The 14,250-nt window shown below is 38.6% G+C and overlaps 1 protein-coding gene across 2 annotated transcripts in view; it reads left to right on the top strand.

Moving 5' to 3' along the window:
- Positions 1–14,250, top strand: part of ESR1 (estrogen receptor 1) — a 177,211-nt gene that overhangs the window by 53,041 nt on the left and 109,920 nt on the right. For both annotated transcript variants that reach the window (XM_075748406.1, XM_075748407.1), the window contains exon 2: positions 3,932–4,436. In XM_075748406.1, coding sequence (XP_075604521.1) covers positions 3,932–4,436 — 505 coding nt within the window. The remainder of the gene's footprint in view (positions 1–3,931; positions 4,437–14,250) is intronic.

The following is a 14,250-nucleotide window of genomic DNA, read 5'->3' as shown; positions in this document are numbered from 1 at the left end:
TCCATTCATTTAATCAATTAATTTCTCATTTCCATGACAAGGATGGTGTCTGAATCTTCACTGTTTCAGAAACTCATCTCTTGACTCAGTTTCACTAAAAATCACTGTGTATGAAGAAGCAATTTCTGCTTTGACCTTCCTTGCCAACGTGTCTGTAGTGCTCCTCAGTCACAGTGGACTGTCCCTCCTGTTTCTTCAGTATTCATTAATTGCTATTCTCACTTTCCTTCCTTCCCCTCCTGTCCCCCCCGCCTTTTAAGATATGCATACATACTGTGTATGCATAAATCTGGATGGATCAAAGCCAGCAATGATTTTATTTGTATGTTCCCAAACTTCAGAAATATAGCAAACCCCCAATCTATACCTGATAGAAATTTAACAAATATTCAGATTCTGTTGAAACAGTTTCCCTCTATATTTTATGGGTGTCTGAGGAAGACTGGGATACACAACTTTCTCCTATAGTATGTGCTCGGTAACTCCAAAACAATATTAGGCCTTCATTAAGGTGAGAAAAATACATAGGGCACCTTGGTTGCAGCTGAATACACATTCGTGGAGAAATTACCGGATCTGAAAAGGTAGATTTCACATTGACTAAGTATTTTTTGGACAGTTCTGCCTAGAGCTGGAAATGGAGCCAATTCATGTTTTTATTTACTCTCTGCCGTTACTACAAGTGTTTTTTTTAAAAAAATACACAGTGAATGAGGCAAGCCCTTCTGTATGAAATCTGCATATTTTTAAAGGCATACATCAAGTGGGATTTAGCAAAACCAAGTTTTTGCATAGACTTTGTGTTCACTGGTAAAAAGTACCAAATATTATTGCTATATGCTGTACATATTTCCATATTGTGTTCATAACATGTAAAACCTGATATCTAATAGATCAGAGTGATTAAACTGGGTGGTGGAGTAGGTCTTGGCCTTTCAGCACAAAGACCAGGTTTTAGAAACTTAGGTCTCATTTTTCTGGGGGGGGGGAGGGGGGGGCAAGCCCACAAGCAGATGCATCTAATACCATCTCTAAAGCAGGGTCAATTGGCAGCATGTGTTAATTTGGAGCAAGCAGGATGGTCATCACCATGTAGGACAAGAAAAATACCGCCCCCCCCCTACTCCCCAACAATCTATTGCATTTCAGAGCTTTTTTATATCTAAAAATCCCACATATAGTATGCAGAACCAAAACCTGATTTTATGCAGTATACAGAAATCAAAAATTCAACTTCATGGGATTTGGCTTGACTAACCCCTCACCTCACCCTTGCCCTTTCTTGCCCTCTTGCTCTTCTTCCACAGAAAAAGCCAGCCAAATATTACAGGATGCTATCACAGGGATTCCCGTAAGATCTTGTTGGTGTTTGTTACTCACATTTTTTTCTTCTGAGATACGTACCACGCTGTGTGCTGCAGGGATACTGCACCTATGTATTGCTGAGCCCTTGCAGGGGGCAGGACTGTAACTTTCCACACTGGCTGGTGGAAAGCTGCTCATAGGGTCCCTGGTTTAAATGGTATGGAGCAGAAGTGATGGTGCTTTTACTTAACCCTGCAGTGTGTTTTAATGCTGTTTGCATACGGTGGAACTTTGAAATAGTTGTCTCCCTGAAAACATACAACCTTCCCAAAATAATTAATGAGGTTTTTAAAAACTGCATGTAAGGAGCACTGAGTTGCACAGGACACAGTCAGAAGTCAACTCTCTGTGTGTACACTTATATCTTCCATCTTCTGCATAACTATTATGCTGGAGCATTTTCTTGCATGTCAATATAGTAATTCTGAAATAGCATACATGTTGGATAAGCTTTAAATAAAAATTAAAAGTCCATTTTGTAGCACACTATAGAAGTGGGTACTTCTTATGGCAGGCAGATTCCCATTAATTCTCAGATTATGCAGCTTAATACGAGATAATGCTTTCTTCTCCATATGACTAAAGCATGAAATGAAATCTATAAGAGTGACTGCCCTTAAACTCGTAACTGCCATTCATTTCAGTCTGTGTAGCCCAGCAGACTGGCTGCTGAGAGCTATGCTTGCGCGCTGGTTTGTGAGTCTCTGCAGATGCACGTTCGCCCACTCTATGCAAACATGCACACGCTCTCTTTTTTTTCTCTCACACTGTCTGGCATATTTTCAGAATAACTCTTCGAAGACTTTCTGAACTGCTGGGTATGATTGTCTGATTATTATTTTTTTAACTGGGAACATGTTTAGTCCAGTGTTATTTAAACAAGCTTATCTCTTTGATCAAAGTCTACAATCTGAAATTTGAACAGGGTAGGGAGGGTGGCTGGGTGGGTGAGGAAATCTATCAAGTACATATTTATGTGTGTGCTGCTGTCTTAGACTGTGTGCCTGCGGAGGTGCAAATGTACACTGCTTCAGAATAATCTTGCAAATATAAATAACTTTGGCTATTTCAGTAGAAGTTCTGAAACCACAGAATTATTACTAAAATAAAACATTTTAGTAAACTTTTCTTGACGCTATTAGTGACCTGCATATTTAGTTTTTTGGTTTCTTGGGTTCTTTGAAGGTTGAGCCGAGTAACTGTGGAGTTGTTTAAGTATAGCATAGACTTTCCTCGTATTGAAAGCATGCTGGCTGGAGCCCGTATATTAATGCATTTAGGGTTGGCATTAACCTATTTCACTGACTGAACCACAGACCACAGCAATAAAGCTAGAGAGCTTGAAACAGTTTCTGGAGGTTTTCATTTAGCTGGTTCAGGAGAACTGGTTTGTGCAAAGTTAGAATTATACGGAATGAGATTGCAAGATGAAGCATGCATGCTACACCTTTTCATTATGTTCTCTCTCTTTCCTTTTTTTTTTTTTTTCTCCCCTAAATATAACTTTGAGAGGCATTTCATTTTATGTTAAAGCTGATCCCATTTTATTATTTTAGATTACTTGATTTTCTGGTCTGATTTCAAAATTCAAGTTTGCTGAGCTTTTGTTCACAGGACTAGGAAAAGAATTTCCTGTATTCAATTCATGTGTCAGGCAATCAAATCTTTTTTTCCTAACTTAGAATCTTCCCGTGGCAAAGTCTGAATGATGCTTTGTTTCATCATTTTGCAGCCTAAAAGGAAGCAGACAGAAATTTCTAGGCTAATCTAAAGTTTTTCCTCACTTTTTCATGTTACTATTACACTCCAGTAACTTCACGTTGCTATTACTGATGAAAGTATATTGTTAACCTTTTCTTCTGCATTGATACCATACACCCTTTAATTCTGTTAGCTAGTTTTATTGGCTGAGGCTCGTTACACACACAGGCGTGCGCGCGCACACACACAGACACGCACACGCACACGCACACACACACACACATTCTGCTTTGCCATATCTCAGTTACAGCACAGTCCTACCCAGGGTCATTACAATGTACACATTACATATTTCTAGCAAACACGAAAATGAATCAAACAGGAGGAGAGATAAGCAGAGATAGATTGGAGCCTGCTGAGGAAATAAAAGGCAGTAATCTGCCCGACCACTGGACTACTCTTCCTGGTTGGATTTAAGTGTTCTTTCCCGTTAGTTGCTGCGGAGCACTGGCTACCCTGAAGTGAAAAATTAAATGACTAGCAAGAATGAAGTAACATTTAGCGGGACAATTATTTGGTATACCTCCAAAACTAATTGTTTCTGAAGTGATGTTTAAACCAACGTCGGCACAAGGCAAGAGTTCCTGGCTGGCGGCCAGCACCTTGCAATGCATATTAGCGCAGATGAGGAGTTCCTAAAAGTTAAGGAGAGGGAGGGAGGGAGAGAGAGAGAATGTGCGTTTTCAGCGCTCACTCTGCGTTTGTGTGTATCCTCCTCCTTGCCGAGATTAGAGGAATACCTGTGTAGTGCTGCTTTATTATGATTTCTGCTGAGCCTCAGAATAGGTTCTGGTATTTTTTTTAGGTGGACTGCCAGCTACCGATCTCGCCGTTGACTGTAAAAGCAGATATGTTCCTTGCTTACTGCCATTAGCACTGACCATGACCCTTCACACCAAAACCTCTGGAGTTACCCTGCTGCACCAGATTCAAGGCGCTGAACTGGAGACACTGAGCAGACCTCAGCTGAAGATTCCCCTGGAAAGATCGCTCAGCGACATGTACGTGGAGAGCAACAAGGCAGGAGTTTTTAACTACCCAGAAGGGGCCACTTATGATTTTGGTACTACGGCTCCAGTGTACAGCTCTACTACTCTCAGTTACGCCCCTACTTCTGAATCTTTTGGGTCCAGCAGTCTGGCAGGATTTCACTCACTGAACAATGTCCCACCAAGCCCAGTGGTGTTCTTGCAAACGGCGCCCCAGCTCTCACCCTTCATCCATCACCACAGCCAGCAGGTACCCTACTACCTTGAAAATGAACAGGGCAGCTTTGGGATGAGGGAAGCTGCTCCTCCAGCCTTCTACAGGTAAATGCTACAGCTTTTTTTTCTTTCTTCTTTAAGCAGATGAACTGAGAAAATTAGAATGTGAAAATTTGTATGCCTTAATCTTTTCTTTTGGCATAAAGGACCATGTGATTTAATTTGATTATCCACAATATCTAGACCATAAAAAAATTACAGCAGAATAAAACAAAACTGTAATTCACAGCTCACTGTGACTGTAAGCTGTAAGTTTTGAAAACTGTACATAAATGAGAAACAAATTGGATAATGAGTATAAATGTTTCCTGGGAAAACATGAAATCATAATTGATTAAAGAATGGCAAACGACCTCCCTGCTGTAATATATATTAGAATTAGTGTCTGAATTATACTAAAAAGACTATCACACACTGTCACACATTTCTCGGTGTGAGTGGTTGTTTGCTCAGCTCTTAGCTGGTAGTAAGAGTATTTTTCTCCTCTGGCTTCCTTTACAGTGTGAGAAGTGGCTTATATAGGAAGTAGTTCAGAAGCACAATATCCTTCCTAATCAAACTGTTAGAGCTGACTCAGTGACAGCATTTCAGTCAGTAATCAACTTCATGAGCTATCCTAAGAGCTGTGTGCATATTAACCTGCATTTTTCACTGGAGGGTGATACATGCTAACCATAAATCTGGCATGCTGCATTTCAAAAGATAAGATTTTGGGGGCTTTTGTATTTTTATCCCTCAATAGAAGGGTTATATTTTTTTTTTTTGGTGTGCAATAGGATAAAAGTATCTTTGGTGTGTGTGGGGGGCATAATTTTCCTTGGTTTAAATATTTATTGTCAGTTGTGAAAACATTTACATAATTTCTGAAGTGGTAGAAATTGATAGACTTGGAGCTTCCAAGAAAATAGTCAAACACACCGATAGCCACACTGTTAATGTCTGTGCAGTGTTAATAGCATAGTTTTGCATCAGCTTATTATACCTGGCTTCAGTGAATCAAAGTGAACATTTAGATGTATTTTTTTTTCCTAAACTCTGTCTGTATCTGTTTATTTGGGAGATACAGGTGAGTTTGCTAGAAATGAGATGACTCTGAAAAAAATAAAAGCAAGTTATTCTTTCCCTGTCAAGGGCCAGACTCTGCCAGAATTATTTGCACAATATAACATGTTGCTGGGAACAGCAACGTACATTCTTAAAGACAGTCCCACTCAGAATCTGGTCCAAAAACCCAGAAGTTGCGATTGTACTTTTTGCAAATGATTAATCAGTTTTGGGGAGCAGATGGAATAAAGACTGGTGAAATGATAGGTAACAGTTATGTCAGACTGTCCAATATAGTGATCTGGTAACTGAATTGGTTCAAACAAAATGCATTTTAGTTTAGCCAAATACAAAACCTCTAGGAAGATTGAATACGTGTCAGAGCATAAAGATCTTGAATGATTACCAGTGACTTGGGAGTGAAACTGCACTTTGTGCTAGATTGAAGTGTTTTTTGGGTTTTGTTTGGGGGGAGGAGGGCTTTTTTTTTTCTTTTTTCCTTTTTTTTTTTTTTTTTAATGAATGTCCGGTGCAAACGTATGGTGAAAAGTGTGTAAGTCACCTTAGATATGTAAACAGTGGAATAGTGAGTTTGTGAAGTTGAAATACACAGGCAGAAAATGTCCTGTAGTAGGGGTATTTTACTTCAGGAGGAATCAAAACCAAGAATCACCTGGAAATAGAAGTTGAACTGTGGAAATAATGATTTTTTATGTTTAATCAGTGAATTGAGGTGATACACTAAAAAAATAAAATTAACGTACTTTTTTAGTTTAACTACCAGAAGAAACTTGTAAGGCCAGTGCTGGATTCCCCATTTCCTGACATTTCTGATCAACGATGGGTGTCTCCTTTGCAGATGCAATTGATGGGGCTTAATGCAGCAGTAATTAGGTGAATTTATAATCTTGGATACACAGGTGGTTTATCTGCATACAGTGTTATACAAATGATTTAATGGCCTCTTCCAGCCATAATTCTGTAAAGCGCGTTTTATGTGGTAATGAGAAATGTGTATCAAAGTGCTTGCTATGAATTTCTTTTGTTAACAGGCATAGTTCTGTTGAAATTAAATTGATAAAAGCATTGCTTTTTTTTCCTTCACATTTTTGCAAGATTGCATTTACAAAGTTATCATCTTTACAACATTAAATATTAGGTCTTTATTCTTCTGTCTTGGCACAAATCCAATCACCAATAGTCTGTGAAAATAATTTGAATAGGTATTCGGTGTCTGGGAAATAATTACTATCTAATCATGGGGTTTAAGAACAAGTTTTAAAAATAATATTGTAATGCATGAATTTCCAATTTGCTTTATTCATTTGGCTAATCTCATTGGTTTCAACTGGGTTATGGGAGAAAAGAGAGCATGGGGCAGTGTAATCTGGCAATGAATAAATTGATGCTAGAGACTGGAAGATGTCTAACTACCAAAATGGTGAGTTTCTGGAACAACCTACCAGTAGGAGTGGTAAAGGCAAAAATTCTCAAACCAAAGCCCTAACAAAATTTAAAATGGATCATGATCAGTTTATGATATGGCTGCCTGCCTCTCTTATAAGTAATGTAGCCTAAGACCCAGAAAGACTCCTCTGCAATTATTTACCTTTCTGTGTAACAGAATTGTGCTGTTTTGCTTGTAAGATTGAAATATTTGCATTGCATCATCCTATTATACTATGGATATGAGATACAAATATTGCATTCTGTGATACAAGTGGCTAGGACAATAAATAATCATTGTAGGTTGGAACTGAAATTATATTCTGTTAATACACAGATAAAATGTTAAAAATCTTCAGTCACAAACCTCAAAATTTACCATATGTGATAAAGAAAGCATCTAATGTAATTTGGTTTTGTTAATAACTATTCAAAATTGTGCTGACTATAGCCACATATATAGCTATATGTGGATTAATTCTGAAGTCATATTTTATTTCTTTCAGATTGTGTTTCCTTTTCCAAAAGGCTTTGTCTCCTGTTGCAGGGTAATAACAGACTTCTATATCTAGGTGAAGAATGTAACAATACATAGAGAAAAGAATGATTTTGTGAAGTATACAAAAATACACCAATCTCCTCCTTTCTGCAGTTTCTAAATCATGGGACATCAGCATTTTAGAAAAGAGAAAGGGCTTAATTAATTCAAATTGTGCTGTCTCTGACTTGGCCCCTTTTACGTCTGACCTTGTGGCTTTTTTTATAGGGAGCCAAACTAAAATACCTTTGCCTTATCTTACAGTGTCAGTAACTTCCAGTATGAGGGAGAAGGCATAGCACTAGTTATGTTTTTAATTCTCTTCAAATGTACCATATATTTTATTTTCTCGATCACTTTTATAGTAGCTTTTTTTTAACTATTAAATGCTGACTAGTAGTTTATTATTACAGGAAATCCTGTACTCATGGATAATAGGGTAAAGTAATTGAAAGATTTCCTTTGTTCTCAACTATTAAATTTGAGTTCTGGCCATTTCTGGTTATTTCCTTGTGCTTTTTGGTAGGTTTTTGTTCATTCAGGGAAAAACCAAGAAGCCTTTCAGTAGCTAATTTACCACAGTAAATTTCTGTAAGCAACAGCAGAGATGAATCTTTTTTGTTCTTCCAGTGTGTGATGTTCCAGTGTGATCCCACCGAGTTTGCACTTCTTGGATCTGAAGTAAAATCGTGCCTGTATTTCAGGCTCTCTGTCGCCTGCGCTTAGTGCTTCTTCTAAATTTGGCCAACACCCATGTAAAAATGGACTGCGTCTACCAGCTACCTGATGATGGAGTTGTCTGTCAGTCTGTAGTGAGTGACAGAGGCAGGGCAAATCAGCGTACAAACAGAAATATCAGACGAAAAAATCACTCACTGCTCCCTCACTTTTAGTGGCTAGTTTGTGAGTATCTTCTAGTACATCAGGCTCTGGGTTTAGGTTAATATAATAGAGTATTTATTTAGCTTTAGACCCAATTGTCACATTGAAACTGACACTGAAACATTTTAAACCTGCTGTTCCAATCAATATGATCACAGCTTTAGTTTTTAATGCTTGCTAAAATTGAGAAAGGTTACAAATGTAGATCGATCACTCTTCTGTTGTAATTCATAAATCCAAAAACCAGTTAGTTGTAATATGTATTTTTTTACCTTGTCTGATTCATTATGAATTTTCCTAGCTGTTCATGTTGAGTTCTAAACAAAGAGGATTTTTCCAAATTTTAAAACTACAAGAATCTTACAATGAATATAAAATTCAAAGTGTTTTTTTTGTTTTTTAATGTAGTATGAGGTATTCCATAACATGAAGGACTACTGTGTAATGTCGTGTTTTGAGGTTTTTTTTGTTTATTTTTCTCTAAAGCATCAATCTGTTTTGAGGTCCTTTCGAACAGTTGAGGTATTCAGGCAGTTTCTTGAACACTCGGAGTGTTTCTCTTTTCAGAGCTAGTATTGGTATCTCTGACAATTTTACAGCAATAGATGACTGTCATGAAAGAGACAGGAAAACATGGAGTCATCCTAGCTCATGGAAATCTTGTAAAGCTAAACCTGTTACATGTTCTGAGGTACTTGCACGTTACAGTTATGAAGGACTTGTACAAACCAGCTTCTCTGTTTCAGCAGCTCTTCTTAGAGAATATGCTGATGTGGAGCCTGCTGCAAGGGTGTTTGCACCGTAAAGTCACCAACCCATATTGTTGAGGAGCACTTGTGTTCTGTGCCTCCTTGTGTCCCTGAATAAGGCCAGGCAGCGTTGGAAAGGGGTACAGGAGCTCTTATGCTTTCTCATTATCCTCCTTTCTGCCAAGGCAGGGAGATAGATCTCACCTGCTCTTTCTGCGCTTCCTTTTCAAAGTTTTTTTCTTATTGAAGAAAACTATCTTCTCTTCTCTAGCAGATGTATTTTTTGCATAAACCACAGACCCAGGAAGTGCTCCATATACCAAGTCCTTTCCATGAGGATTTAAAACTTGTGGTGAAAAACATGGTTGTTCAGGCAGCTCATGTGGTTGGGGTTCATCTGATTACATGTAGACACCTAGGTCTTTATTCAGTTTACCACTCCTTATGCATCTGGTGCCATTTGAGAGGCCACATGGGTCTAGCAGATATGACACAGGACCTACTACGTAGCTATACCGTTTTGGAGTAGGAGGTGGGCGGTCAGTGAGGGTCACCACCTAGAACACCTCAAACGGCATGCAGCATGAACGACAGCATCAAACCTTCATATGGACTCCCTTCTTAGTCTGTGCAGGCACAGAGAGAAAGAGACACTGTGAACACACACACACACACACACACATTGTCTCTAAGGTATCTGATTAAAATAGACCAGGTGCATTAGGGTGTAGAAGTGCAAGTTTCTCTTTCTATACTATAAAATCTGGATAAAGTGACTCATTCTGGTACAGATATCTACTGGATGAAGATGGATGCCCAATGATGTCCAAAGATATGTGAAATTAATCCCACCTGTCAGTCTCCTGTTTCTAAAGACACTGAAAGCTGTCATGATCTGCAATCTCCCTTTAGACAGACACTGCACTATGTCCCTTGAGAGGAAGACTGGGAATTGACTCTGTGTCATTGGCCTTGATCACTCTTGCTCTGAGGCTATTGAAACAACAAACACTGCTGCCCATATCTGCTCTGATAGGGAAAGCATTAATTACTGGCACCGGTCCCTTCAGCAATTGCAAAGTGAACATCAAATGCCAGCATTTTTTATTAAACCCACAAGAAAGGCTGACCAGAGCTAAGGCATAGCTCCAAACACAGAGGAGAAGAGTTCTGTAACTGAAGTGCATCCACTTCTTCCAACAAACTGAGATTTTGATAATTTTGGTAATTTGATATTGTTGACAATGAAACACTGAAACTAATCATGAGCTCCCTGGTCTGTCTGCAGGGAGTTTTCTGTTATCTATTCAGGCATCAGAACTGAGATTAGAGCAGAGATGCCGTCCTTCAGTTTTCTCATTAAAGTGTTGCTTTCATTGCATCCATTACAGGGGCTGTTTGTAAAATTGGCTGTACAGAGACAAGTCACATCTGAGCTTGTACACTGTCCCTATGTATTTGGGTGGCCTTTCCAGTGAACTGCAAAAGATCAGCATTTACGCCAGCTCATTAGGAACCCTGATCAATGTGACACTGGGCAAGGCAAGGCATTTATGCTTTTCTGCCAAGTTCAGATTCCAGTTGCTGGGAGGGTTCTTACATCATTGGACTCAAGATATTTCTTCTTCTGGTGAGATGCTGCTTGCCAGATTTAACCTACTGCATACTTACAGTGATACCTGTTAGAGACAAGAAGATCATAGATCTGCAGGTTAATCTTCTTCCTTGACAAGGTATTGATAACAATATTGGATTCGGGAGTGATCTGGGCATTTTATTTTAACCTTTTACTAGAAAAAGGAAATATTGTCCTCAGAAAACACAGAGTTTAAATATGACTGTCCTAAACATAAATCTGATTTGATACATGTACATAACAGTTCCAGTGGTCTTCCAGCCGTTGCAGTGACAGTCTTAAGCAATGACACAACACCCAGCATCTATGTAAATAAGAACAGATGCCTGCCTTTTCCTTACTGCATGGAAGCCATTGGTAAAAGTAAAAAATAACAGTAAATGTTGAAAGTCAGAAGTAACTAAGAAGACTTCTTAAACAAGCAGTTGGTGACTAACTGTGAACAGCCATGCATGTAACCACTTCATGTCCAGTGGGCGGAATTTCAGTCTACGACGACTGGACTGCAGTCCATCTCAAATCAGACACCGTATAGGTCACATCCTGTTTCCATGTGCTGCTGTCTCATCATGCTGCCAACTGTCGAAACCTACCTCCTCAGGACCCAGGCAGCACCATCTATGCAGAATAACTGTTGAATGCTGCAGGGCGGAGCCTTCCTCTCCCTTTGAGGATGACACACCGGAGAGCATCTAGGCAGCACTGGGCTGCATTTAATGCACATGCATTTCACTTCCCATTCATAAGCTGAGTAAACAGTGTATTTTTCCATCTTGATCATAATTTTCTAGGGAAAAGCTGTATTTCTCCTTTTAAGATTTTTTCAGTATCTCAGCAATTGGTGTTGCAAGTGTCCAATTCGATTGCTACTTCCAGTCTTCCCTCCTGCTTATTTTATTACTTGCTATCATGCAGAAACATTGCTTTGATCACAGCAGCCCACTTCAGTGCTGATTTGTGGTGCTAAGATATGACTATGGAAAACTTTCTAGGATGCTACAAAGGGGGTGTGAAAGCTAGGAAGAAAGGGGAAGTGAAATTTACTGCAACATAGGAAAAGTCTCAGCTCATGCTAAATAAAAATAGTTAGAAAGCAGTAGCTGCAGAAGAAGATGTGGCATAAAATTTAGGCCCCAAATCTTAAATCACAAGACTGGGAAACTCATAATATGCTTTCCAGATAGCCTCCACTGCAATTTTTACCTATAGCCTATTAAAATTGGAATATGTGATACCTACTGCTTTCTATTTCCCTTTTTATTCATTTTTTCCCCCTTTAAATGTAGTTCAGGTTTGTGAGACAAGAGCTGTTCATTCATAAATCCATGAATAATATTCCAGTTTTTACAACTTAATTTTTGTCCTCTTCAAGTTGATCTGTAAACAGATGGAAGTTTAGAAGGTGCTAACTCTAAAGATCATAATTTAATTTTACTATTGAAAACAAGTACTATAAGATCTGATCTTTGGCAAAAATAAAATCTCACATAATACCTTGTCATCTGTGTTTTCAGTTTATAAAGCTAGTAAGCATTCTTAAAACATTTGTTTTGCTGAGCTCTCTTGAACAAGCAGTATCTAGTTATTATTCAGTAACTTGTATCAGCTGGTGTCTAAAGAAAATTAATTTAAGTAAGTGTTCTCTGCTTTGGTTATTAGTTACAACTTGAACTTGACAGTAAGATCCCTGTTTCAAATTACGTATCACAGAATCCTTGTATCCAGGAAACTGTAGTGGTGGCAAAGAATACTATGGCTGAGAGTGTGCACCAAATCTAGATATCTTTGGGGAGCTAGTATGTCAAAGAACAACTTTGTCCATTTGCTTCCATTCTGCAGTAAAATGATACTCCTCTTTCAGCGAAACTCATAAACACAAGAATGGAAAAACGGGTATGTTGCCATGAGCCACCATAGCACATTGATTACCTTGCAATAGTTTTGCATGGTTTGGATTGTTTAGAACATACGGGTTGAAAAGTATTTATAGCTTTGTCCTGCCATGCTGTGAGAAATATAATCCTAATTTTCATCTACAAGGGTATCAATAAGAGATAAAGCATGCAAATCCTGGAAATGGTGGTTCAGCAGAATATTAAAAATCTGAGAGCATTCTAATTACCTTCATGGAGAAAGGTGGTGAGATAGATAGAAACCCGTATAAAATAACATAGCTGAAAGTGTTAATGGCGACAATCTCAGAACCAGTACAATTGTAAGAGGCATGTGTTAAGAATATCTGCCAGGCATATTGCATCTGAAGAAGTCAAACTTTGCTAAAGCAGGTTGCACATAGATAAATGAAGTTACTATTACTATTTCTTCTTGATCCAAGCAATAAAAAACCCAAACAAAGTGGAAATAAATCTGATTCTGCAGACAAATTTTTAAACACCCCAGAGCAAAACTCCACTTTATTTACAGACAATTCTAGTAACACTCCCTATTGTTAAGTCTGCCTAGATTCCTCTCTTTTTTGGTTACTTATTTTGTCCAGCTTTGGATCATATTTTCAGTGTTAGATGATTGTCTTAGGTAATTTTTTTTTAAACATTTTGATGAAAAAGGGCTCGATTTTCTAAGTATCATGAAGGGAACAGAAATTTTTGCTATACTTATGCAAAACATCCCCAACTTTTTAATTGAACAGCCTAGACACCTTTGTATTATAGATAAAGTTCTGATGCTTGGTAGTGTATTAGGGGATGGTGTCAAATCAGGTTTATTTTTGTATGATTTTTCTCAGAAAACCTACTCATATTTAAGCTACAAACTCTTGAAGCATCTTACTATTCACAGTGGGAATTTGTTTGCATTTGATAGCTAAATTATATAAAATTTTGTGTTTCATGCCTGCTCTGTCCTCTCTCAGTGATTATATATTGACTTGATTGCAAAAGCATCCTTCTCTGACAAAACCTGTGAGGTTGCTTCATCGCACAGCTGCATAGCTTTTGAACAGGACTTTCTCTGCAATTATTACTGTGGGCTGAGGCAACTTACTGAGAGATGCAAATCACAGAGTAACACAAGTTTGAAGGGGCCTCTGGAGATTATCTGGTCAATATTCTGCTCAAAGCAGGGCTGATTTCAAAGTTAGATCAGGTTGCTCAGGCCCTTATCGAGTTGAATTTTGTAGATAGCGAGGAATGGACACCACATCCACACAGAACAATCTGTTACAGTTCTGAACCACTCTCGCTGTGAAAAACTTTTTCCTAATGTATAATAGCAATATTCTTTGCCCAAAGCTGTGTCAAATCTCGCTTGTCCTTTCACTGTGTGCCTCCAAGAAGAGCCTGGCTCTGTCTCCTTTAAAGTCTCCCATTATATAGTTGAAGACAGCAATAAAATCCTGCCTTAGCCTTCTCCTCTGAAAACTAAACAAATTCAGATCTCTCAGCATCTCCTCATATGTAATTTGTTCCACCCCCCTCCTCATCTTGGTGGCTGTCCACTGGACTCACTCCAGTTTGTCAAGGACTGTTTTCAGCTTGCAAGCCCCCAACTGGAAGCAGTCTTGCAAGTGCCAAGGTGAGGGGGACAAGCTCTGCTCTCAGCCTC

The sequence above is a fragment of the Balearica regulorum genome, chromosome 3 (assembly GCF_011004875.1).
Source record: "Balearica regulorum gibbericeps isolate bBalReg1 chromosome 3, bBalReg1.pri, whole genome shotgun sequence".
NCBI classification, from domain to species: domain Eukaryota; kingdom Metazoa; phylum Chordata; class Aves; order Gruiformes; family Gruidae; genus Balearica; species Balearica regulorum.
The sequence above is the reverse complement of the archived record's forward strand: the minus strand, read 5'-3'. Positions and strand labels throughout refer to the sequence as shown.